Source organism: Elephantulus edwardii, unplaced genomic scaffold (genome assembly GCF_000299155.1).
Source record: "Elephantulus edwardii isolate Elephantulus edwardi_28Jun2011 unplaced genomic scaffold, EleEdw1.0 scaffold00223, whole genome shotgun sequence".
Classification (NCBI taxonomy): domain Eukaryota; kingdom Metazoa; phylum Chordata; class Mammalia; order Macroscelidea; family Macroscelididae; genus Elephantulus; species Elephantulus edwardii.
In genome coordinates, this window is record NW_006399973.1 from 4,929,743 (window position 1) to 4,956,829 (window position 27,087).

The window sequence follows — 27,087 nt, forward strand, 5'->3', positions numbered from 1 at the left end:
AAAATTTCCTAATATGGTATTAAGAAAAGTATTATAAGAAATAACTGTCAAGATTCATTTCTCTAAAATTCAATTGCTTTCAGGTAAAAAAATGGATTTGTTATTGTAGTTATTTACCATCAAGTAGGAAATGACTCAAAGTGGGTATTCAGAAATAGTAATTTACATACAAAGAGTCTGTTCTCTTTCTCCCACAGAGCTTCTGGTGGATTTGAACCACGAACCTTTGAGTTTAGCAGTGCAATTCACTACCACTAAGAGCTGCCTACTGGATTAGAAGGCATTATTGATAATGCTGTAGAAAAGTTTTCTTTAAAATAAGACAATTTTTTTTAAATAGTAGGAAAGCCTATTGGGATTTCTCATGGGTAAACGTTTTTAAATAGTGATTACTCTAATGAACTGAACATGTACATACACATCCCAGTTCTTGCTAAGTAGAAAAGCTTCTTGAATACAAAGGAAGCAATTATGACTACTTTATCTGAGGATATAGACAGTATCCATGCTGAAGTAACAGCTTTCCTACTAAATTCTCCAGTGGAGACTCAGTATTTTATATATATATACACACACATACACACACACACGTACATATAGATAAGGTAGGTAGATAGATAGATAGATAGATAGATAGATAGATAGATAGATAGATAGATAGAGATATATACATATATCTCTCACAAGAATCCACATAACCAAAATAAGGAAATAGGAAGAAAAGAAACATTAGGGAAAATATTCAAGTAAGGTAGCAAATCCACCAAAAGTACTTACTGAGTTCTTATTCCACATTTTTATAATTCTAGAGTCTGCAGACAAAATTAAGTCTAATGACTCTTGGAAATGAACTGACTTAATGGGCAGACCATACTGGTGGTCCTTAACTAACAACGGCTTATCAGATCGAAGATCATATAACAAAACCTGAAATTAAAAAAAAATAAGAAAAAAAGGTTACTTCTACTTAAACAAACTTAAGTATCTTTAAAAAGGTATTTAAAACTTAGAATGATTGCCATTTATTTGTTTCATTATCTTTTCATGAACATAATAATATCCTTACTCAGGGTACTAACATCCTAAAGAATTTGTTTCATTTATTAATTCAAACACTATATATTCAAGGCATACCAGGTCCTGTTACAGTGACTAATATAAACGGAAATGCAAGGTACAATGAAGACTGCTGATGTTATTAGGTGCCATGAATATTAGAGATCCTATGTACAACATAAGAAACACTGCCCAGCCCTGCCCCAGCTTCATAAGCACTGCTATATTTGAGCCCCGTGCTGCAGCCAGTTACAACCTATCTCACTGACAGTCTCATAGATTTTAGACATGTTATCAAGAGACATTAGTCCCTGGAGAAAGACCTGTCTTTTCTGCTTACAAAAATTAAAATTTTTCTTTCATCAGTATTCAAACTTTTTTAATATTGGCATTTTCTCTACCATTGAAAGCTTTTTACTTTGTTAAAGAAAAACTTTGAGAAAAAAGATGTTATAGATTGTAGGAATTAACCTAGCCTTAGAATTTTTCTTAATCATACAGATATATCTTGTCAATTTTGGCCAGAGTCCACCAATAAGACAGAGAGAGGGGTGGAAGTAAAACTGAATGGCAAATTCTGTAACAGCAAATGTATTTCTGGACTCATTTTCTCAATAGGCTTGCCTAATGGCAGGGTCTCCTGACAGCCTGTATTAGAAATTAGGACATAAAGTCAAATGCCTTTTCAGAGATTTACTGGAAAAAAGAAAAATAATAAAAATTATAAAGGAAAAAAATTAAAAATAAATGCTTAACCAAATATAAACAAAGAAAAAAAATAACTAAACCAGATTAATTCTTTGTAGCTATTTCAGTCCTATACCTCAGACCAGAATTTCCTAAAGTAATCTAGTCTTATATGAAAAAAGTCAAGTTAAATGTTGGAAGTACTTTTTAATTATATTCATTGCTGTAAGAATTCTCATATGGTAAAAAAAAGAAAAAGAATCCTCATATAGTACAGTGAAAGACATACAGATCAATGGAATAGAACTGAGAGCCCAGATGAGCTGTCTACATATGGTCAACTGACTTGCCAAGACAACGAGATCAGATAAGTAGGGAAATGATGGTCTCTTTAACAAATGGTGTTGGCAAAATTAGAAAACTATCTGCAGACAACTTAATCAAGACCCACAACTCACATTATACACAAAAACCAACTCAAGGAGATCAGAGATCTAGAAGGAAAACCAAAGACAATAAAATTAACCAGAGAAAATCTAGGAAGAACTCTAGAAGCCCTAAGTCTTCCAAGCATAATAGAAAACCTATAACCAAGAAAGAATATAACAGATGAGTGATACCGTCTAAAAATCAAATCCCTATGCTCTTCAAAAACTTTTCCAACAAGATAAGAAGGAAATCCACAGACAGGGGGAAAAATCTGACAATGACATATCTGATAAAAGGCTTACATCTAAAATTTATAGAATAACAAGCACTTCAAGAAGAAAAAGGTAAACAACCCAATCACAAAATAAGCACAACATATGAATAGACACTTCACCAAAGAAGAAAAGTCAGATGGCAAACACACACATGAAGACATTTTCAAAATCCCTAGTTATCAAAGAGACGCAAATAAAACCTATGAGATATCATCTCACCCCAGTACCAACATCAAAGTTCAACAGGGTAGCAAACAACAAATTCTGGCCAGGTTGTGCAGAGATTAGACCTCTTTTTTACTGCTGGTGGGAGTGTAAAATGGTACAACCACTATGGAAGGTAGTCTGGTACTTTCTCAAAAAGTTGGATTCGAACTAGCAATTCCAAAACTGGGAATATACCCAAAGAAACCAGAGCCATGACTCAAACAGATGTATGCACACTCATGTTCACTGCTGCATTATTCACAATAGCAAAGATACGGAAGCAACCTAAGGGTCCATCAACAAATGTTATGGATTGAAAAATTATGGCATATCCACATATTGGAATATGCAGCCCTGACAAAAATGAACTCATAAAACATTACACAACACTGGGGAGCCTGGAGGACATAATGTTGAGGGAAATATCTCAGTCACAAAAGGAGAAATAATGTATAACATTGCTGTTATAAAACAGGATAGACATGGTGGGTTTAGGGTGAGACTGGGAAAAAAGCAGACAGATAAAATGAATACTGCAATAGAACAGATAAAGGGAAGAACTGTTCAAAAGGAAAATATGATTAGGCATCATATGTATAACAATCTGGAATAAGGGGTACATTATGGAGGAGGTTGAGAAAATGTACAACAATGAATAAAAAATCAATAAAGTTAAAATTAAAAAGAAAAATTCTCAGAGACTTCACTATGTATTTAAAGTCAGAATACCAAACTTTCTAAGTCCAAAAACTATGTTCCACATGCCCTAAAAAAAACGTTTCTAATCACTGTGATGATATCAGCTGAAGCCTACTTCACTGTGACCGTATGAGACCAACCACGAAGGTCAGAATCAAAATTTCTCAAGATGCTAGGAGATGACAGGCAAGCTGGCATACCTTCTTCACACCTTCTTCAGTATGCCTAAACGATACTACCTCATTTTCAGCCTGGCTGGTTAAAAATGTGGATGTTTCCAAACTCAAACACATTCTTAATTTCCATCTCAAGTATATTTACCTGCCCTGTGGATGTTCCAACTGCCATGGTCAATGCACCGTTGAATTTCAAAGATGAGATTGTTGGTAAACTGTTTATTCTGAAAGGCAAAAAATTTGTGTTTTGTGTATAAGTTTAAAATTCCTTCTAAGTAACAAATTCATTATTAATTCCATTTACACTCAAACAAGAAATTATTTCTAGCCTTTTCTTAAGAAGGTAATTGATTTCAAACTTTTGTAATGAAACTACAAAGTATAAGTTTTGCATACAAACATAATCTATCTTTCACTATTTGTAGATTATATACTTTAACAAATTTAAGAACTAGTCTCAAGTTCTTACAAACAAATTTATTAAAAACCATAAAAACAATTTAAGAGAAACAATATGGCAGCATCTTAAATTAAGCCATAATAAGGTCCTTAACAACCCTGCTTGCTGAAACTGAGGAGGACCTGAAGCGCTTACTGTAGAAGGTCAAGGACTGCAGCCTTCAACATGGATTGAACACTGGCAGCATCATGACAGATGGTGAAGAGGCTGAGATTTGTTAACAGCTTTAGTTTGCTTGGCTCCACAGTCAACACTCTTGGCACCAGCAGCCAGGAAATTAAAAGACATATTGCATTGGGAAATCTGCTGTCAAAAAACTCTACAAAGTACTGACAAGCAGTGATGTCAGTCTGGAGACTAAGGTGCGCCTGATATAGGCCATGGTCTTTGCAATCATTTGCTATGCATCAGAGTTGGACAATGACTAAAAACGACAGAAGGTGAATTGATGCCTTTGAGCCGTGGTGCTGGAGAAGAGTACTGAATATATCATGGACTGCTAAGAGAATAAATAGATTTGTCCTGGAGAGGGTGAAACCAGGCTGCTCCTTGGAGGCAAGGACTCTGAAGCTCGTCTGATATACTCTGGACATGCTTTAAGGAGGAACTAGTCTTGAAGAGGAACATCATGCTTGAGAGGTGAAGGGACAGTGCAGGAGAGGAAGACCCTTGATGAAATTAATTTATTCAGTGACTGGGGTAATGGGGTAAGTGTGACGGAGACAGTGAAATTGGCATAGGATACAGCAGGGTTTAGGACTGATACACATAGGCTTGCTATGATTCGCAGGCAACTCGAGGGCACATAACAGTAACAGCAACAACAAAACAAATTATCTTTTTTAACAAAGAAGAAACAATTTTATATTGGGCATGAGTACAACCACTTACAACTTAAAGTTTCCTATAACAAGTTTAACTAAACGATTAAAACCCAATGTGGACCCCAGAGTCACCTTAAGTACCAAAGACAGAATGAACAGTATGGCAACAACTGTGAAATAAACTACTCCTTCACCAATCATGATGTTAAGGAAAGGTTTACACACAGTTTGAATTTATCCTGGAGAGTTAACAGAGAAGGCAGAGAGAGGGGAGCAAAAATTAGTAAGTAGATCAATTAGGTGAAGAGAAAGGTAATAGACAACAAGGATTTGGGGAGACACTATAATTATGTTAATCAATTGTAATTAATGGTATAAAAGAAAAAAATGTATGAATGATTGAATGCAATCTAATAGGATTTGTAAATATTCAAATAAGTTTTTTTTAAAAGAGTATCAGTGCCAAAAGTAAGATACATGGTAGCAAGAGTTCTAGATGAAGAGCCAAAATTTCAACACATACTGTCTTTGCATCTTCACATCAGGACTTCCAGTCTAGGCTGCTGACTATGCCCATTATCAAGGCTCCTCTGCCACCTAAAGTCTCCGCCAAGAACTACACTTACTATTCTGTTTGGAACCTTGCGGTTCACATTCACATCATTTCTGCTCACATACTCTTCAAAATGAACTTTAGAATCATATTTCAATACAGTATCAGGTTCTTGATACAGAAATGAATAATAAGTGGAGAAACCTTTATCATTTAACAAAATCTTGTCATTTTCTTCAGATAGGTACTTACTAAGTTTATTCGTCATTTATAAATTCAGCTGAATATTGTTGGTAGCTGTCAAAGTCACTACATCTGTGTACATGTATTCTGTAAATAAAATAACTCTCATATTTCCTTTAGTTTTCCAACTGATTCTATTGATTTTTTAGTCACATAATCATCTGCAAATAACCTGCCCTCTCCTTTCCAGCATTGTTTATTTCTTTTATTCTTACATTGGCTTTATCTTCCACAATATGGTTGAATAACAGAAGTGACAGCTTATGTTTGTGTAGGGAAGAAAAAAAAGGTAAATAAAGTCAGATGAAACTAAAGCAGCAAGAAAAGCGAACAGATTTTTCCCCCCTGTCATTATATATAGAGATATACTTCATTTTCTCTTATTCTAAATCATTGGTAAAACTATGGGCAATTTCATACCATGCTTCAAATTTTTAACAATAGAAATCATTTTTTTATGACATTATTCTTTTAAAATCATCAAAAGGGTCATTCTTCAACTTCCATCAGAAAATGCCATCACCAAGGAAAAGATACTGATATGGCATTGTGAGTCAATATTCTATTTTTTAAAAACACATACAAAATAATTATTTCTATATTTCTAATGTTCAAAATCAAGATTACTTTTACTTCACTTCCTTAAATTTTCTCTAATTTTACTTCCATTTTAAGTCATTAAATTCACAGTAGAGATTGTCTTAGTCCTATTACAAATAATGCCTGATGAGCTGTCTTCTCAAATGACTATTTAAAGATGACACAATGAATGAAAGGATTTATACTAGAATCCAAGTCTCTATATTTAAGTTCATAGAAAAGTTAATATTTAAGAATGAAAGGGGGGAAAAAACCCTAAATTTCTCTGCTTCCTAAATGTCACTTACTTTATTATCTACTTTCTAAAACTCAGCAAACTTCTAATGGCATTTCCTTTTCCTGTACATACAGTGAAATAAATGATGTGGATTTTTTTATGGGTTTATTCTGTTAACAAATATAAACTAATTTTCCATTTAAAATTATTTAACATACTACAATATATAACATGATTAAGAAAATGTGCTTATTGATAGTATTTTAATAAAATTCTGTAAGTCAAAAAGGTAATTATTTGCAATGCTTACTTAAAATGCTATAATTAAAGTCAAAAAACAAGTCATTCATTCTTTGCTTACCTACACAAACACAGAAACTTTCAGTGATTCAGAACTTATAAAAGTCAAGGATCATTTACACACACTGATTTTTTTTTACAAGAAAGTACTATGGACTCTCTCCATTAAAATATAAATATCCTAAGAGGGTTGCTAACAGTCTTTTACAACTCGATGACACCTAACAGAAATAACGACAACATAGAAAGAGCTACGTTGGCCTAGTGGACAGAAAGTTATGCTACCAAGCCCAAGGTGGGTGATTCTAATCTGCGGCCCTCAGGCCAGGTTCAAATTGTTTTCCTGTCAAACATCCTTCTAGGTGGTATAGCACTGGTCTGTGCGTTGCTGTACAGAGGTAACTCGTGGTTGCTGTGTTGCTGAAGACTGTGACAGTGATGTGCCAATCATGGTAATGGGTACCCATGGTGGACAGTGTTGGCTGGAGCTTCCCGACTAAATCAAGCCTGGAAGCAGGAGCGACATCCACCTCCGAAATGGCTTGCTTCTGGAAAATCTATTAACAGTGCTCAGGCCTTTCGTTTACAGGGTCGCTATGAGTCGTCTACGACTCGATGACACCTAACAACAACAAGAGTTTCAATAACTTAGAGGGTTCCATCTCTTTACAGTTACTCACCAGTCTCTCTGTTATCACACTCATCCCTCATGCTGAGATAAATGTCTGAATAATTGAAAAACAATATGCCAGTAAAATCAAATTAATGGGCATATTAAGAGTCCAGAGAAAAGGCATCTTTGAGTTGGTTGCAGCCAAATAACTCCACATCAAGGATTGGTCAAAGCAAGTGATATACCTATATATGTGCTAATATGAGCACAGAGACTACCTGGAAGGATATGCAGACCAAACTGTAAAACAGTAACTGTCCTGCATGAGTAGTAAGAGGAAAGGGAACTTGTACTTTCTATCTAATTCTACCTTATACTTTTGTAAACTCTACCTTATACTTTGTTAGACTCAAAACTCCACCTAAACGTCATCTGGTTGGTCCCATGGGAATCTCCCATCAGGTTTCCGAGGCTGGAAATCTCAAAAAATTACTAATCAAATAACTCAAAAATCTTGACAAAGGTCTCCTAGTGACTGCATGAAAACCGAGTATGATTTGTATATAGTAACTAAAAAAAAAAATTCATTTTAGAAAAAACTCAAAAGTTTTATGTTATCTATTCAGTAACTTTACAGGAAAGGATTTTTAAATAATCACAAAAAGGCACCTTCAGATATAACTCCTTAGGTTTTGTCCTTTGAACAAGTGACTTTGATGAATGCATTATTTTGCATATTGGTCTATTTGTTTATTCTAGAAGCTGATGAACATTTACACTACATTTTGTTAAACTTCCATTTGTACTTACTCTGAATCTGCTGTGACACTACTTAATGCACAGTCCAAGAGGCCAACTCTATTTCGGGTTCTTGGGTCCCAACATTCCACTCGACCCTAAAATAACAAAAAGCAATCATCTTTCTTCTCTCCTAAAAGAACTTTTTAAAAATGAGATTCTAGATATCAAAAGAACTATTGAAGAAGAAAAACAAAGTAGGGAGCCTTACACTTCCTGACCTCAAAGCCTACTGCATAGCCACAGTATTCAAAGCTGCTTAGTTCTGGAATAGCAAAATAGATTAGAGAGATGATGACAGATCGATAGACAGACAGATAGAAAATAATGAGATAGAATAAAGAACCTATAAATCAATCCATTCACCTACGAATAACTAATCCTTGACAGATCAAATCCATTAAGTGAGGAAAAGACAGCTTCTTTTAACAAATGGTGCTGGCAAAACTGGTTTTCTGTTTGCAGAAAACTGAAACAAGATCCATACCCTACAACATATAAAGAGGCCCAGGTAAAAAAAAACTAAAACAAACAAACAAAAAAAGATGATCAAGGAAAAGATCAGGTCAAACTCAGTTCTGATATATGGTATAAATAGACCACCAAATATAAGTGAAAATGTACAATCAGCAGAAGATAAACTAGATGATTGAGATCTTCTAAGAATTAAATTCTCATGTGCAATATAAAGACTTCACCAAAAGCGAAAAAAAGAAAATCTACAGCTTGAGGAAAAATACTTGACTAAGGTGCGTCTGATACAGGACATGGTCTTTGCAATCACTTGTTATGAATCAGAGAGTTGGACAATGACTAGGGAGGATAGAAGGAGAATTGATGCCTTTGAGCTGTGGTGCTGGAGAAGAGTATTGAGAATACCATGGACTGCTAGGAAAACAAACAGATTTGTCCTGGAAAGGGTTAAACCGGGTGGCTCCTTGGAGGCAAGGATTCTGAGGCTCTGTCTAATATACTTTGGACATGTCGTGAGGAGAGACCGGTCCTTGGAGAAGGACATCATGCTTGGGAGGGTGGATGGACAGCGCAGGAGAGGAAGGCCCCGTATGAGGTGGACTGATTCAGTGACTGGGGTAATTGGGATGGGAGTGTCAGAGACAGTGCGATTGGCACAGGACAGAGTATAGGGCTGTTGTACATAGGGTCGCTATACGACGGCACATAACAACAACAACATGACATATCTGACAGTGGACTTATCTCTAAAATTTACAAAAAATTCAACAAGAAAAAGACAATCCAGTTAAAAATGGGCAGAGAAGTAGACACTCAAAGAAGACTTTCAGATGCCCAAAAACATAAGAAAAAAATGTTCATGATCATTATTACAGAGATGCAAATAAATGGGAAAAAAAGGAGCACTATTCAATGAAAACAAACAACAAACGTTGTCAGAGGTGCGCACAGTGAAATTACATTCCCACACTAGTGCTACGAGCTCAAATGTGTCAGATTGTGAGACTGGAAAAGGAAGGAAAATGTTCAGATCTGTTGTTCACAGGGTCGCTATGAGTCGTACTTGACTCAGCCGCACCTAAGAACAACTACTCACTTATTCCTTTACATCTGGTTGCTGATTATCAGTATAAAGGAAGATAGCCAATGGGACACAGAGGCAGATAGCCAATGGTATCTATGGAATAGCCGTGTATTTGCAAGGAAAGTGCTCAAATACAAAAGTAAACCAACAGCTTTTACCTCTTTAGTACCTACGCTAAGGAACCAGCAACTCTGTCTTGAACTAAACAACTCTACTGTCAAATGTAAAATAAGTATTTTAAAACACTAATATCAAGACATGCTTACCTCTATTGTTCCAGTGGCAAATAAGCCATGCACAGAATTTATGTCACAAACATTATTCTCCCTAAAACAGCAATGTAATGAGAAAAAGTTAAGTTAGCATTTACTTAAAAAGAGAGAGAAACTCAACAAGTTTTCTAACTAAGCATGAGATTCAAATTCAGTGAAGAAAGAAAATATGCAGATTCTTTCTCACTCATGCAAATGACAATCACCAACAGGTAAGGGGTAAAGGCTTGGCTCTGACGTCAGAGTTTCTGGTCTCCAAAGTGGCTCTCTACTTGTTATCTGCTGGAACAAGGAAGGATTTCCTTCCGAAACATTACCAATGAACATAAAGTCTCATTTATATTTTCTTCTAAGGCAAGATAGCATTTTTCAATGAACATGTACAACAATTATGAAAGTCCTAAGAACTGACAAGGTTGGGTTGAATATTTGATCTATGGTCAATTACTTATTGAGTACACTGGTTCTTCTAAAATATGATATTTCGTGTGTGTGTGTGTGTGTGTGTGTGTGTGTGTGTGTGTGAGAAAGAGAGAGAGAAATTTATATTTAAAATTAACCAGCTGGACTTAGTTTAGATGATTCCAATTTTGCTGGCAATATCCAAAGCATCATAGTCAAGAGCATGTAAAACATAGGTCGTCTTCTCCCCATCAGCCCTAATCAAGGTGTTAACCTTGGTCATATTAATATCACTGAGCTTCTTTACAGCTTCTTTGATTTGGTGCTCGTTGGCATTAACATTCACAATGAACACAAGTGGGTCATTATCTTCTATCTTCCTGATGGCTAACTCAGTGGTCAGGGGAACTTGATGATTGCACAGTGGTCAAGCTTGCTTCTCCTGAAGGTGCTCTTCCAGTGAGTCAATTTTAACTCACAACAACCCTGTAAGACAGGTTGCAAATCTCGACAGCAGCAGACTGTCTCATCCTTCTCCCACGGAGCACTTACTGGATTTGAACTGCCAGACTTTGGGTAGCTGCCGAAAGCCATAACTACAGCATAACCTAAATCCTCTTCAGACACTGAGAAAGCGTGTGTGGTGGCTGAGAGAGCTGTTATTTACAGAGAACTGGTGTGATATTTTAGCAAATTTTGAAGTTTCAGGTAATTTTTTTTTTTAATTCCTAAAACTATGAAGAAACCACTAGATCTTCAATGGCACTATTTCTAACCAAGAGTTACCTGCTTACCTGGAATATTCCAGGTTATCTGATAACAAGTTGAGATCTAGCTCTATCTCCTGGTCTAAAACACAGCAATATTAAAAATACTCACGCAGCATCAGTTTGTAGAGGATTCAGGTACCGTCCTTGCTCTAGATTCAATCTATAAACTTCAGAGCTACAAGGTAATAAAGACAGTTAAAACTATGGTAAACTACCATAGACGTTAAGTAAATAAAGCTCCAATTAACGAAGCATCAAGTCCCTTTGTCAAAGTGACACAAATATATATCCCAAATGTTAAAAAAAATCACTTTATTTATTAATCTGTTCATATATAAAAATGACTAGAGCCAACAAATGCAATGGAAATAAGTCGTAAGTAGGATGTTATTACCAAGCACATGGGGAATACCTATGATAATAAAAAGTTTTAATAAAGAAAGAAAGACCCCACAGTACATATATTGAGTCTAGGTACATATATAAGAATAGAAGGAAATATAGTCCAATCTGTTAAGAGTATTATTAGTAGAATAGTATTTCTCTGAATGGCAGGATTCTCAGTGCTCTTTTCTATTCTTTATGCTTTTTTTGTGTTTTTCTACTTTATAAAATCAACACATGTTATTTCTAGAATCCTACGAAGGGCAATACTTAAGTATAAAAAGTTTTGAAGTACCATCCAACAGGATAATGAAACTGCTTTCACCAATAATTTAATTCCCAATTAGTAAACCTCTGCCTCTGCTCCCATATTTAGGCTAATGAAAGTCAAGGGTATAACTCCTAAACAAGCCAGTCACTTCAGAACTATACTTTTTAAGTAAGCTGAAGACAGAGATCATATCTTATCTTTCTTTATAGACTCTTCCTGCTTGTTTTTTAGCCATCATCTAAAAGCACATAAAGTCTTAATCATAAATTGATTAAGATGTAAATTCACCACAATGCTAAATCAAACTTACTAGCACTTTAACCTATAAAGAAATGCTGGGAAAGGAAATTAAAGCAATATTGTTGCTAATAAATTATGATTGTTGGGATAAGTTAAACAGGCTTACAAGTATTTTCTACCAATAATTTCCAAACAAAAGCACTGGGGCATGGAAGTTCCATATTTTTACCATTTTACAAAAAATGCTTATTAAGTGAAACAGCAGGTATGAAAGAGTGATACAATGATACCACTTATAAATAATATGCATTAATATGTAGGCAGTAATTTTTTTTCACTTTTGGATTTTTATTATCCTTCATTTTTAAGTTTTGATTTTATTTTACAATAAACATACATTACCTTTTGAAGTTTTTTTAAAGCAAGCTCTTTAAACAATTAAAATACAGAAGAAATTTCATAAACAAAAATGATTTTAGGAAATAGAAACAAAGAATGATTATAAATCCAATACCTTGCACCGACAAAATACAAGTCACAGGATGGATAGTGGTAAGAGAAATCTCTCCCAAACTTTGGTATTCTGGTTTTGTAGTAAAAACCTTGCTGTGAGTGAAACTCAATATATCTGTCATTATGTAAGAAGACAATCTGAAAGCAAAGCAAAAAAAATCAAGTTTCTAAGTGTTTATTTCAGCATTACCACTAAAACTGAGCGAAGCAAAATACAAAAAATTATCTGTTCTCTGTCATGCTCTTTCCTTCTCCAAACATTTCAATCTACAGAGTACCTACCTTTTCATTGTAACAATGCCATCTTGTTTCATGGATAGGATTTCTAGAAGCTTTAATTTATAATTTAAAAACTTAAAATAAATGTCATCCATTTCTCTGGTACCAGTATTTTATAAAGTACAGCACTACATAGTAAATCCAGTAAGTAATTTCTTACTGCACTTAAGTACACACTGTAATAACCCCACAGTGATCACATAGGGTCCTTTGTAAATTCCTCATATAAACTTAACTTTAATATATTAGTATTTTAAACATCTGCAAATAGTACTTATAAGTAAATTTGACAATATCTAGAGAAAATGCAGCAACAAACTACATGTGCCAAAACAAACAAAAAATGGTTCCATAGGCAAAAGGATAAACTGCGTACCCTCATTGCCAGAACCAAAGACAACAAATAAAGCCAGAATAATACATACTTTATTTAGTCAACTAAGAGAACTGTACTAAAGTACTTAAAGTATCATCTTAAAGGAGGCTGTTTGAATCCACCAATCGCTATGTAGGAGAAAGAAAGATGGGCAATCAGCTCCTGTGTGATTTACAGCTTCTGAAAACTCACTGGCTGGTCAGCTATGAGTTGGCTCCAACTTGACAATATTGAGTTGTTAATATTTTAACTGTTAAAAATGACCTCTAGATTTAAAAGATGGGCTACTATTTCCATATGCTATGAAAAATTACTTTTAATATTAGACTGTGCAAAGACTATCTCAATCACTGTTGTTTTAAAGGATATTAAGCATCACATAAGTGACAAACTAAAAATATATTACTAGAAAATGCTTATTATATTTTACTACATAGCCATCTTTAACAATGAGAACATTAAAGAAAATACTGCTCACAGAAAATACAAAGCCATTCATACATTTCCTGATTACTGTCGGTACAAACCAAAGTTCTAAAACATACCTTAGAATAGTCATCAGATAAAATGTCAAAGGTGACAACTGAAAAACAAGAATAGTAGAGAAAAAGCAATACTCAATAAAATGCAAAGTTGATAATACCCATTCTAATTCAACACAGAAATGATACACAAATACTGCTTTTTCATTTTTGTTCCTACCTCAACCAAATTCTCTTAAAACACCATATGGAAAACAAAGGTTTTATTTACTATTTCTCAGTACAGATTAACCAGATCTTTACAGAACTAACATGAATTCAAAATACCTAACTTCACAAAATGTTATACTTATAAATTTTTGCTTAGCTGAGATGCTAAAAAATATTTTATAAGGCATTCAAATATATATAAAATAATAAAAAATTGTTACTTTAAAATAAGAGACTAGTACCTTTGTACCCAAATACAGTCTACCTTCTGAATACTGTTATTAACAGCCAAAGGGCTTTTACTGTTTTCAAAAAGGAAAGGATAAAACAAATTACGAGAGTACGTTTATAATCTTATTCATATTCTACTAACTTTTTCTCCCTCCGAAACCCTAGACCAACTGATAAAAATACCTGAAATTTCCCACGAAAGCCTTGCCATTGGGGGGGTTGACAGAATTCTAAAGATGATGCTCAAAGACTTTTACCCTTACACATCTCTTCTTAGAACATGGGTTAAGAAATTTCAAAACTCTAACTCATTGCTGTTGAACTGGAACTGGCTGACCCTCCACTGGTTTTCTAAGACTATAATCACATAGAAGGAGATTTCCCATCTTTCTCATGTGGATCTGCTGGTGGATTTAAACCAACAAAAGAACAGTTTTGGGGTCAGAAGCACAAGTCTCTTCAGTCTATGCCACCAGAGCAACCTGAAGAACGTGGGTAAATACGAGACATTACCCTCATGATTATATTACATTAGGACAAAAGGAGTTTATCAGAGTAGGCTTACTCTAATCACGAGCTCTTTAAAAAGCAGTGTGCTCCTAGGCTACTTACAAAGGGGGAAAGTCAGAATACAAGCAGAAAAAGGACCTAATAAGTTGTTATTTGTTTGCCTGAAGAAAGAGGGAATCATGTGACAAAGAATGCAGGTGGTTTCTAGAAGCTGAGAGTGACTGCCAACTGACAGGCAGCAAGGAAACTGAGAATCCAGTCTCACAACCACAAGGAACTGAAGTCCACCAATAGTTTTAACAAATTTGGAAGCAGATTTTTGCCCCGAGTCTCTGCAAAAGAACCCACATCATTTGACACCTTACAGATAGACCCTCAATGAAATTCTGACCTCCAGAGTTGAGGACTATAAAGAATACTTCACTAAGTCATTAAGATTGTGGTAATTTGTGACTTACCAAGAGACAATACAAAATTCATTTCCATTTTTTAAAAGCAGAAAAGTAGTCAAATTAAAAAACTTATTTTTATTTCAGAAACATAGTGGTGATATTGGAACAACATGATGGATACAATTAGTATCACTGAATGGAAAAATTGTTGACACAGTAAATGTTTTATGACATATATACTGAGCACAATTTTTAAAGAAAATGCTATTTTCATTAATTCAAATCTAACCTCTCACTCACCTTCTGAATCTAAACACCTTTCAAACTTCAGTGATAATTGATAGCTGTCATAACATCGAACCCGAGGTTTGTATGTTCCTGTAAAATATTAATATGTTGTAGAAACTGTAAAGATGAAATTTTTTATAATTACTGCATATACAGGGAATATATTTTTTTTCTTCAAGCTAAGCGGGATCAAATACAGCCATAACAAAAGAAAAGGATTTAGTTCACTCTGCTTCCCAAACACTCCAACAAGAGGATGGACAACAAATATATTTAAGGAAGTCACAGAAAATGAAATACAAATCTTATTAACACTTACTAATGATTTAACAAAATATTGAAAAAGACAAATTTTTAGCTAACTGACTGGCAAAAATAAAAGACACTGTTTTGTGCTGGGAAGGGTATAGAGTAAAATCAGTATTCTCAAAAACTACTGGTTAGTATAAATTAATACAACTTCTTTGGAGAACAATCTGGCAATGTTTATAAAATATACAATATTTCTATATCTTCACTTTGTATTTTAACTTACATGTATTTATCCTAAACAAATATACCATCAACTATAACAACACAGGACATCTTAAAAGCTTGTGAGTAGCCACTACAACTATTAGTCACTAAGAAGAAAACTGAAATAAAAAATACTCAACACAAATCAAGGTCTCATTTACCTTGACACGGTAGCCTAGACACAACAGACAGACCAAGGAAGACGGGGAAGGGAGGGAATATGTAGAACAGAACTAAAATTCCTAAAAAACAGTCAGACTTACTAGACCACTAGAGACCAGAAGAAGCATCACCTTTGCCTTGGAACATCTTTTAATGGTATCATTAATGAGCCCTGTGCTTCTCTAAACAATCCTCTAAATGAGACCAAAGATGAAAATATAAGAGATGGCAAAGAAGCTAGATTAACAGAGATAGAACAATGATAAAAGAAATAATAACAACGGTGACACACCAGAAAAAGTATAACCAATGTCACAAATAATACATAAAGAAACTGTTAAATGGTAACTTAATGTTATATAAACTTTTTCCAAGTTTTTAAAATTTTTAAAAAATTTGTTCATATTGCAAATAAACTTTCTCCCAATTTTTAATAAAAAGAAAAGTTAGTAATAAAAACACTAACTTCACAGTGATTACTTATCTCTGTGAAGCATTATTTTGGGAACATTCATATTTCATGCTGTATATTTCTTTTAAGTTTTATTTTATGAAGTTTCTCATGTTTGCAGGGAGGAAAAGAGGTCAAGTTTGAAAGCCAATAAAAACATATAAGAATGAGGAAATCCTATGCTTGCTGAGGTAAATCATAGCCCAAGATTACATTTTGAAAGGGAAGTTAAGAAAAAATAACCAGTAGAGACAAGCCACTTGTTTCACATTAGTTGTAAAAGATTTGTATAGACACATGCATCCGTTAGTGTGTCTGTGTATAAAGATGTGAAAAGCTATATATCAACTGTTAATACATGTTTTCATTTCATTTTTGTTTGTGTATGTATGCTATTGGTTGAGGCAGGTTCTTCACATTTCTGTGGAGTTTAAAAGCGAATATGTATTATTTTGGCCATCAGAAAAAACCAACCACCTGACAAAACAAATATAAATAAAGTAGCCCCTTTATTTAGTTTGCTCTTTTACCCACAAGCATCAGTAAACATTAACCCTAAAGACAGATCTGAATCTGAACAAAAACATAAACCTAGTATTTCCAAAGCAAGTGGTGTTGGTTTGGTAACACATTACTACTTAGCACACTGTCACAGTTCATTTACCTGGAATGTCCACCTCTCCAACTAGACTGAAACTCCTTCAAGGACCAAATTATATCATATTAAATTTTTATTCTAGTCACAGGGCATACGAAAACACTAAAGGCAACAGAAGTAGAGATGTTGTTAGGTGCCGCTGAGTCAAGTATGGTCCATAATGACCTTATGAACACAGCAGAACCCTGTCCTATCCTGTGCCATCTTTACACTTCCTGACACATTGAGCCCACTGCAGCAGTCACCAGATCAATCCACCTGGTCAAGGGTCTTCCTCTCCTCCGCCAACTCTCCAACTTTCTGAGCATCATGTCCTCTCCAAGGAATAGGCCTCCTAGTAACTTGATCAAAGTATGTGAGGCTAAGCCTCATCACCTTTGCCTCCAAAGAGCACTATGGCTGCACCCTATGACATATTTGTTTATTCTTTTGGCAGTCCGTGGGATGTTTAGTGCTCTTCTCCAACACCACAGCTCAAAGGCATCAATTCTTCTTCTGTCATCTTTATTCACGGTCCAGTTTTCAGATGCATAGCAAGTGATTGGAAAGACCATAGCCTCAATCATATGTCGCTTAGTCCTCTGACTGGTATCATTATTCCTCAATATTTTAGAGAGGTTCCTAACTGCAGACTTTCCCAGTGCAATACATCTCTTGATTTCCTGACTGCTGGTATCAAGGGTGTTAATTGTGGATCCAACTAAGATGAAGTTGTTGACCATTTCAATATTTTCTCCAACTATCATGATGCTGCCTATGGTTCAGTCCTACGAATCTTTGTCTTCTTGACATGTGAGATGCAATCCATATTCCATCTCAACAAATGTAGAAACAGAGATTTAAAAAACAGAACCACTAGTGAATTAAATAAAGCAGCACATGACACCTCTACATGCACTTCTCAAAAAACAAAAAAAAACACCAAAAAAAACAACTGAACCAAGCTGTCCAATAAGATTGTCACAAACTACAGGTTACTTTTTAAGTTAAAATTAAAAGTTCGGTTCCTCATATGTGTACTTCATGTTCTTTTAAAATGAGAAATGAAAACAGAGTTCTGAACGAGAAAAAAAAACAATTTTACTCAGGAGGATGATTTCATACTAGAATATGCAACTTACCAGACATTTAACCTCTTATAGGATCTATATCCTCACTCTATTTATTAAAGGGACTTTGGTGATACAGGGATCAAAGCAACTTGCTGCTAACCAACACTCAACTGCTGGAGCCCAGCAGCCACCATGCAGAAGGATGAGGTGGTCTGCTTCTGCAAAGACTCATGACCTTGAAAGTCTATAGGCAGCTCTACTCTGTCCTGCATTTACCTGATGGCAGTGGGTTAGCTTTTGGCTTCAGGCCACTTTGTTAAGTACTAGATATGGGAGCTTAGACAAAGTACTTAGTATCTTTAGATTGGTAAGATAAAAAAAAAAATTAAAATTTAATCTCTTAAGCTTCTATTTCTCAAAGATGTGTTTAGTGCATCATATCGTGAATTTCCTCAGTTCTTTACAAGTTTTTAAATACAAAACTGTTGTTGTTGTTGTGTGCTGCAAGTTGGAACTGACTCATAGGTGATCCTCCAGCAGGTTTTCAGAGGCAGGAATTGCACAGGAGGAGAGCCCTTCTTTCCCTTAAGGAGCGGCTGGTGGACTTGCACTGCAAACCCCAAAGGCAAGCAGCCCAAATCCACCAGCTGCTCTGCAGGAGAAAGATGGGCAACCTTCTCCCGTTTGAATCCTACTCCTAAAAACCTGCTTGAAGGTCAGCTATAAGTTGTTTCTGATTCAACGGTTCATAACAACAACCGCTACCAAATGCAAAAGGGATTGAAAAGAAAGCTAAAGCAGAAAAATGTATGTAAGCAATGAAGACGACACAGGTATTATTAAATAATAAACAAAAAGGCTGAGCAATATCGTTCTAAATAAGCATAAGTTTCTATATTCCATGAATTTTTTATAGCAATAAAAACAATGTCAAATACTAGTTCTATAAAAAGGAGTACATGATACTAAAAACATGACACTGAATGTGAACTATACTAGAATATTAATTAAATTGGATGAAGTATAAAATTATAAGACCACTTTGGGAAAAAGTCCGACAGTTCTTCTAAAATTAAGCATGTACCTATTCTATAGCTGAGTAATTCCACTTCTAGGAAAGCACTAAAGGTAAACTGAAAGCTTATGTTCATAAAGCAAGAAAGTAGATGCCTTCCCACCACCAAAAAAATCATCACATCTGTATCTAACTATTCAGTGTTTTATTGATAAAAGTCCAGAAAGTCTATCCATCCATCAAGCTGAAAATAAACAAACAAAAAGTAGTACAGTACTGATACATAAAACAACACAGATAAGTTTCGTTTCAAACACAAATAAGTACACAAACAGAAGATACAACATATGACTGTATTTATATAAAGTTGTAAAGCAAACTAAATTTGTCGAGAGTGAAAAACATCAGAGCAGTAATGGGTGCTGCATGGATGGGAGTAAGGAATGACTGAGCAGTGGGAGGGGCCTTTCTGGGGTACACAGAATGTTCTGTATCTTCATAGAGGTTTGGATTACAAATGTATGTGCATTAAATGATGCATTTAAGATATATGAATTTCACAATATGCAAATTCTAACTATAAGTCTGTAGGTGAATAATGCTAACATCTGTTACAATAATGATAATATAGATGTTAGCATTTAGAGGCGTATACTAATAATGCTTATCATTTTCTTTGAAATGCAGCAAAAGATAAGATAGAAAGAGAGATAGCTAGACAAATTTATGGTAAAACAAATATAGTTAAATCTTTATTATAGATGCCAGGCAATAAGTAAATTAGCATTCACAGTTTTTTTCAGTATTTCTCTATGTTAAAATGTTTTATAATAAAATGTTAGGATTTTAGAGGGAGGAAAGGTATATTTATTACAGAAAGTGTATCATTTTCCTGCAAAAAAAGTATGTAAATTATACCAAAAAGATCACTTACCAGTTGCTAAAATATACTGTCCATCCTTTGACACTTTGATGGTGGTACAAACAGTAGGCATTTCAAAATCCTGAATAAGTTCAATTCTTCTACGAACATCTACAAAGAAATAAAACAAATGGCATGTGTCTCATCATATCATAGAAAATCAAAGTGCCACAAAGTAGTCACAGAGACTAGGAACAAGTTTAAAAGAAATTCTTAATACTCCCAAGTCTTGGAAAATGACACCAATCCAGACTTCACCATTAAACTACAAAATTTATTTCACAGTTCATACATTATTTTTCTATTTTCATGCTTAAAAAACCACAAAAGCTATCATCAATAATGAACTGAAAAAGAGTCTACAGGAGCGTACCAGCATCCAGCTTTAGCACGTGAATATAACTGGTCTCAAGTCAAGACCAACTCAATTCTTCAGTGGGTTTTCAGGAGCTCTAGGTTAACAGGAGATCACCTGTCTTTCTCCCAAGGATCTTCTGATTAATTCAAGGTCCTAGAGAGGCATCGCCTTTGGGTTAGCAGCACAACTCCCTACAGCCTATGCCACCACAGCTTTCTTGTGAATAAAGTAAAAACTTAAAAAAAACAAACAAACCACCAACCAAATAAAGCATTATGATTACTCAGTTTTGGCTAAAACTAATTTTTTTCTCCTAAATAATAATAGGCTTAATAAGCCTCTAAATTTTAACAATAAAAAAGACCAAAGACAAATTAGTTCCTTTATAGTGGAATTGGCAATATTTCTGTAGGAGCTCTGGTTGCTGCACGGTGAGGGATTATGCGGCCAGCCCAGAGGCAGGCTGTCCAAGTAGGTGCTCCATGGGAGAAAGATAAGCAACCTCCTCCCATCTGATTTACAGGCTCTGAAAACCTACTGGAGGGACAACTGTGAGTCAGTTCTGACTCAATGGTGATGACACGACCTATGTTACCAAAAAAACAGACAAAAACTGTCTTGTGCAGTCACAGTGTTTTTATAAGTAAGGATGGCCAGAGGTACACAGTTCAAATCCACCAGATGCTCTGCTGGAGAAGGAGGGGACAATCTCCTCCTGTACCAGTCAGATCTGATTTGACGGTACACGTAAAAAAAAAAAGAAGTAAGGATGGTGACACTTCAGGCATGTTATCAGAATCTTATTACTCATCATCATATTTCTGTATATAAACCACTATGATCAAAAAGAACATCTCCATTTACTCTACATCTCAAACACTATCAAACGGGCTCAACTAATGAGATAAGATTTTATATACTCAACAGAGCAATTAAGGAACTTGTGGGAGAAAGACCCTCCTGGGCCTCTTATGTACCTACACATCTTGCTGGATATGATAAAGCTGCTAGGCTTTATCTCACTCTTTTGTCCATGAGCCATTTATGTACTTGGCAACCTCTAAAAATGAGTATCCCCTCTTTGGACAAAAATCAGACTTGTTTGCTGCTTGCCACAAAAACTGTGGGTCTCCCAAGTTCAATGCTCCAGAGCCACACCACCAATGCACCGCAGAAGGAGTGCTCATCTGCGCCATACTAAGTCGACCCTCTGGCACTTAAGAAGGGGAAGTGACATACATATGTTGCTGTTCATGCTGTTTACTGTGCTATGAACAATACAGGGTCCTGTCTCTGGCCCATGAGTCTTGTGTCTTCTGCAATGGTCCTTGAAAAAGTTATCCACATAAGTCATGAAACAGTAAGTCAAATCCCACACTCCATATATAGCAACAAAAGATTTTTCAAGGAAAAGGGCAAAATGAAAGCTTATTTTTACTATATTAATTCAAAGCATGAAAACGAGTTGGCTAATGTGTTAACAGTAAATGAAAGCATTACAACACTGATCGTTAATGCTGGTCAAGTGAGAAAAAAATAACATTACTTACCAACATCCTTTTTCTGTAGTGCTCTCTTCTTCCTGTCAGAAAGCCACTAAAAGAAAAGAGATTTTCTTTTTAAAAAAATTATCTAAATTATTTCCTGATTACAAAAATAATACATGTGATAGAAAATTACATTGCTTAAGGGTAGAGTTGCAAAGCCAATTACTGCAATTGCTATTAAGTTGCATACCTATAAAAACCTGAAACGGTAAAAGTTGTATAATGGAAATATTTATAACAATGAAAGAGTAGCTGCTGAGGCTCACCCATCATGGGGGTTAGTTCCTTGTTTTGAAGGTAAAGCCATGTTTTATGCAGTGTACTGGTTAAGCTGATCTACTAAGCTGTTCAGTGTTTCCATCCTACCTCTGAGTTCATTATATATTGTCTGGGGTTTTAACAGTTCAAAAGCTGCTACAGAATCACAACAGCTGGTTTCTATTACACGGAAGCAACAGAGGAAAAAGGAGAATAAGAGTATAGGCAAAGTATGGCTCACTGACTTCATGAATAACTGTCTCTTTTGCCATGAGAGCAAAACAGAATGGTCCCTACCCACTATACTGAATACTATGATCAAAGAGTCAATATAGAATCCTAATTAAAAGGGTAAATACAACATAGAACTTCAAATTCTTACAGCTTTCCGGCTGACTAGCTGCTGTGGGTGGGAAACCCCTGAAACTACTGTCCTGGCATAATCTTCAACAAACTTTAAACCAAAATTATCATTGTTTAGTAGCATCAAATTAGAATCAACTCACAGCTGACCCTTCAGCAGATTTTCAGGGGCAGTAAATTACATGGGAGAGCTGCCTGTCTTCTTCTGCAGAGCAGGTGATGGATCTGAAACATGGATATTTGTGTTGGCAGCATAATTCCTTAGTAATAAGCCACTACAGTGTCGCTGAATTAATCTTAAAATCAAACAATCTTATCTCTTTCACACTGCTGTTGAGTCACTGACACATTACCAATCCTCCAGTAGGTTTCCAAGGCTGTAAAGTACACAGGAGTGACTGTCCATCTTTCTTTCTCCCTTGAAGCAGCTAGTAGACTTGATCTGCCAGAGACAATCTGCCTTTGTGGTGGCCTATAACTCTCTATGGTTTATACCACCTAACACTCTCTAAAATGACACAATAGCTTAGCTTAACTAGTAAATAAGAAAGCAGCCTGCCTTGAGTATTATGTTCTTTTAAGGATTACCTATGGAATCAAATTGACAACATTAACCTGAAAACTAGACAGGAACTTTAGGGGCAGAAAGTTGATGTTAATGCAGGAGTAACAACTCAGAAAAGGAGGGTAAAACTTAAAAAATATCATCAGTGTCACTAAATGATACATATTGAAACTGCTGAAAATGGGCTACATTTTGCTGTGTAGTCTTTTAACAATTTTCTTTTTAAAGTAGAGGCAAAGTCCTCAGGTGGAAAAAAACCAAGATCAATATAGGTCAAGGACTACAGCCTTTAACATGGATTGCATCTCATCATCAAGAAAACAAAGATCCTTACCACTGAGCAAAAAGGCAGTATCAGGACAGATGGAGAAAAGAACAAGGTTGTTAACGATTTCATCTTACTTGGATCCACAGTCAACACTCTTTGCTCCAGCAGTCAGGAAATCAAGAGAGTTGCAGGGCAAAAATCTACTCTCAAGGATCTCTTCAGAGTGCTAAAAAGCAACAATGTCAGTCTAAAGACTAAGGTGTGCCTGATTCAGACAATGGTCTTCTCAACTGCTTGCTATGCATCTGAAAGCTGGACAATGAATAAGGATGACAAAGTAAGAATTGATGCCTTTGAGGTGTGGTGCTGGAGGAGAGTACTGAACATACCATGAACTGCCAAGAGAACAAAAAGATCTGTCCTGAAGAGGACAAAACGAGTTTGCTCTTTAGAGGTAAGGATTTTGAAGCTCCAGCTAAAACACTTTGGGCACACTGCCAGGAGGGACATCTTGCTTGGAAGGGCAGAACGTCAGCAGAGGAAAAGAAGAGTCTGGATGAGATGACTTGATACAGGGACTGTGCAATGGGGTCAGATGTGACAGTTAGTGAGGTTGGCTGAGGATAGGGAAAGGTTCAGAGTCACTGTTCACTGGGTCACTATGAGTAGTAGTCGACTCAATGGCACGTAACAAAAGTATAATACCACAGCTTTTCTATCCATTCCTTTGTTGATGGGCACTTGGACTGTTTCCAACACTTTGCTATTGTGAAAAATGGAATACTATGCTGCATTGAAAAACAAAGAACTCAAAAGAGAGATACACCAAAAAAAAAAAAAAAAAAAAAACAACAAAAAACCCCATTGACAACCCTATGTCCTGCAGGGCAAATCTGCGTTTCACAAAATTTTCATGGCTGCAACCTTCTATAAGGAGACTGCAGGCTTTTCTTCCAGGTATCTGGATTAATTCAAACTGTCAACTTTTCTGTTAGTAGCACTGCATTTAACCATTTGCACCACCTGTAAAGTGGTATATTTTAAAACAACTTCCTAAAATAGCAGTCTGCTCTCACTGAAAGAGCTTGGACAGAGTTTTAATGACTACTTAAAAGAAATAAAAGACAAGCTTCAGAACCCAAGTATGTGACACTTCTCTAGATCTCAATTATTTATCCTGAATATCAGAGGATACACGAAAAGCATTCATGGTTCTTTCAGTTCTGCTGGTCTAGTGTTCTGTAGAATCAAGTTGGGTTCAGAAAGCCTTTTCATAAATTCTACTGAAGCTCGTCTGTTCACTGCTATATACACTATGCAGCACACAGTACTAATTGAACAAATACCTGATAAATTGGAATTAGAGAGGATGTTGACAGATGACCGTTTAACTATCCTTCATGTTTTCCTTCTCGATGTGCTAAGAGCTACATCCACAGAAGGACAGTGAAATGTTCTGTTTTATAAAGCATCCAAGTAAAACGCATTGACTCTCATCTCTCAATTCATCTTCTGGCAGTGACCTTAAAAAGTCTAGTCTAACTGCCACCCAAACAGATATATGTACACCCATGTTTATTGCGGCTTTGTTCGCAATAGCAAAGAGCTGGAAACAACCAAAGTGCCTATCAACAAACAGATGGATAGAGAAGCTGTGGTATATTCACATAATGGAATACTATGCTGCACTGAAAAACAAAGAACTCATGAAGTATTATTCAAAATGGATGACCCTGGAGGATATTATGCTGAGTGAAATATCTCAGTCACAAAAGGACAAATACTGCATAGGGCCACTGTTGTAAAACGGGACTGACACAGGGGTTGAGGGAAGACAGAGAAGGAGGGGAGGAATGATGTATATTGCATTGAAACAGATGAGGGAGGGAAATATTTAAAAGGGACATATGAATGGGTATTCTTGTCATTACAGAAGTCCAGAGTGAAGGCTACATAATGGAGTGGAATTAGTCGGGAGTGACTGCATAAAATTGAAGGACTTTTCTTTCTCTTCAAGCGTGGGCAGGGAGAAAAGGGCAACAATGAATGACTGGAAATCCTAAGTCTCTATAAAGGTTCATTAAAATTAATAAATAATTTAAAAAAAAAAAGAAGAAGAAGAAGCCTAGTCTACTCATGATCAGAAAGCTCCGTGGTGGCCTCGTAATCAGAACCCGTGCTGCAATCCCAAAAGCACGCGGCTAGAATCCATCAGCTGCTCCGCGGGAGGATGGGACAATCTCCCGAGCAATTAAGTGCTTCTGAAAACTGGCCGAAGGGTCAGCTATGGGTTAGTTACTATTCGATGGTACACAACAACTCTGGATCACCACGGTTACATCACTCTCCTCACTTGCCCTAAAAGTAGAACCCTGAAGAGTTCTAGAGTGTGGGGACCTTGAAGCGATCACTAACCTCAGGAAGGGACTTGCCGCAGCTGAGACTGTAAATCTTCACCTCGTTGAGGCTGGAGACCTGCATTGTGGCGCCGAAATGCGACGAGCCCTGTTCGCGTTCTCGTTACTCTTCTGTTAAGTGACCAGATTCAAGCACCAAAATCCCCCAACTTTCAACTCGCAGCTCCCAGGCGTGCAGCAGCTGGAGCTGTCTGATGACGTATTTCCGGGCGCCGGAAAGAGCGACTATCCCGGAAAGGGAGAGTCGGGAACCTGTCAAGTTAAGTTAGCGGAGTTGGAGGTTTTAAAGTGGAAGGAAGCGTGTGTCTGTTGACTGTATTAATACAAAAAGCGACAAAATCCTGGACTGTAGAAAGAAATCTTAAAGTCTGCATAGTGAGCAGGGCTGGGCGGCGCTGCTAGGGTTTACGTGCCTCTTGAGTATCCCGGTCAAGTGAGCCAAGCAGGCACGTGGTGCATGCGAAGAAGTGTATTTTTCCTCTCCTGATGAATTTTTCACAAGATTACGTTAGAAATAAATAATAATTTTTAAATTATATACTGAAAGTTCTTTTATCCTGTTAACATTCATACACTAGTGAAAGAAACGAAAGCGAACTGTAAAAATTTGTTTTCAAAAAGGAATGGATAAGAATGAGCAAAGTAGTGGATAGAGTTTTGATGACTATTTAAAAGGAGTCATCCTTGAACCTGATAAACCTGTCGTCCTTTTGTAACGGCCCCTCGGTAACATTCTCGGCATATAATCACAGCCTTTTGTTGTAGGTCACTTAGTCCAAGTTATTTTTGCCTACTTTTGAAGACTTAGGAGTCCTAACTGAGCTCAATACAAATGTCAATGGAAAAGGTACATCAAGCTGTGTTTTAATTGTAATGCCGGGATTACAGTGATATTAACCAAGATAGCATAGATACTGACAAGAGCTCAGTTAAGGAATTTGGTTGTAAATCTGCTAAGTGTGGTGGCGAACAAAATCATAATAATTGAACAGACATAAAAAACTGGGATTTGGGACACACAGGAGTCATTTTTCAACAAAATTATACTTGGTATTCCTTTTGGTTGGAAGTATTACCATACTGTTATTGTAAAAAAAAAAAAAAAAACCTGAATAAAGATATTTAGGAGTCCTAAAGGAAAGGTGGAATTAAATAGACAACATCTTAGTAGTAGAACTACCAGGTCAATGCTGGGATATTGGAACATTATTTGACTCTTC

The 27,087-nt window shown here is 35.9% G+C and overlaps 1 protein-coding gene across 3 annotated transcripts in view; it reads right to left on the minus strand.

Moving 5' to 3' along the window:
* NOL10 (nucleolar protein 10) overlaps nt 1-25,935 on the minus strand; it is a 128,654-nt gene extending 102,719 nt beyond the window's left edge. Inside the window, exons 1-11 of one of the 3 annotated variants that reach the window (XM_006898210.1) lie at nt 25,866-25,935; nt 22,000-22,045; nt 20,104-20,202; nt 15,328-15,405; nt 13,748-13,785; nt 12,549-12,685; nt 11,249-11,314; nt 9,962-10,022; nt 8,150-8,235; nt 3,675-3,753; nt 778-927 (exon numbers count right to left, since the gene is read on the minus strand). In XM_006898210.1, coding sequence (XP_006898272.1) covers nt 778-927; nt 3,675-3,753; nt 8,150-8,235; nt 9,962-10,022; nt 11,249-11,314; nt 12,549-12,685; nt 13,748-13,785; nt 15,328-15,405; nt 20,104-20,202; nt 22,000-22,045; nt 25,866-25,931 — 906 coding nt within the window. In that variant the 5' untranslated portion in view covers nt 25,932-25,935. The remainder of the gene's footprint in view (nt 1-777; nt 928-3,674; nt 3,754-8,149; nt 8,236-9,961; nt 10,023-11,248; nt 11,315-12,548; nt 12,686-13,747; nt 13,786-15,327; nt 15,406-20,103; nt 20,203-21,999; nt 22,046-25,865) is intronic. The other 2 variants (XM_006898211.1, XM_006898212.1) reach the window with 2 other exon arrangements.
* Nucleotides 25,936-27,087: the final 1,152 nt, after the last annotated feature.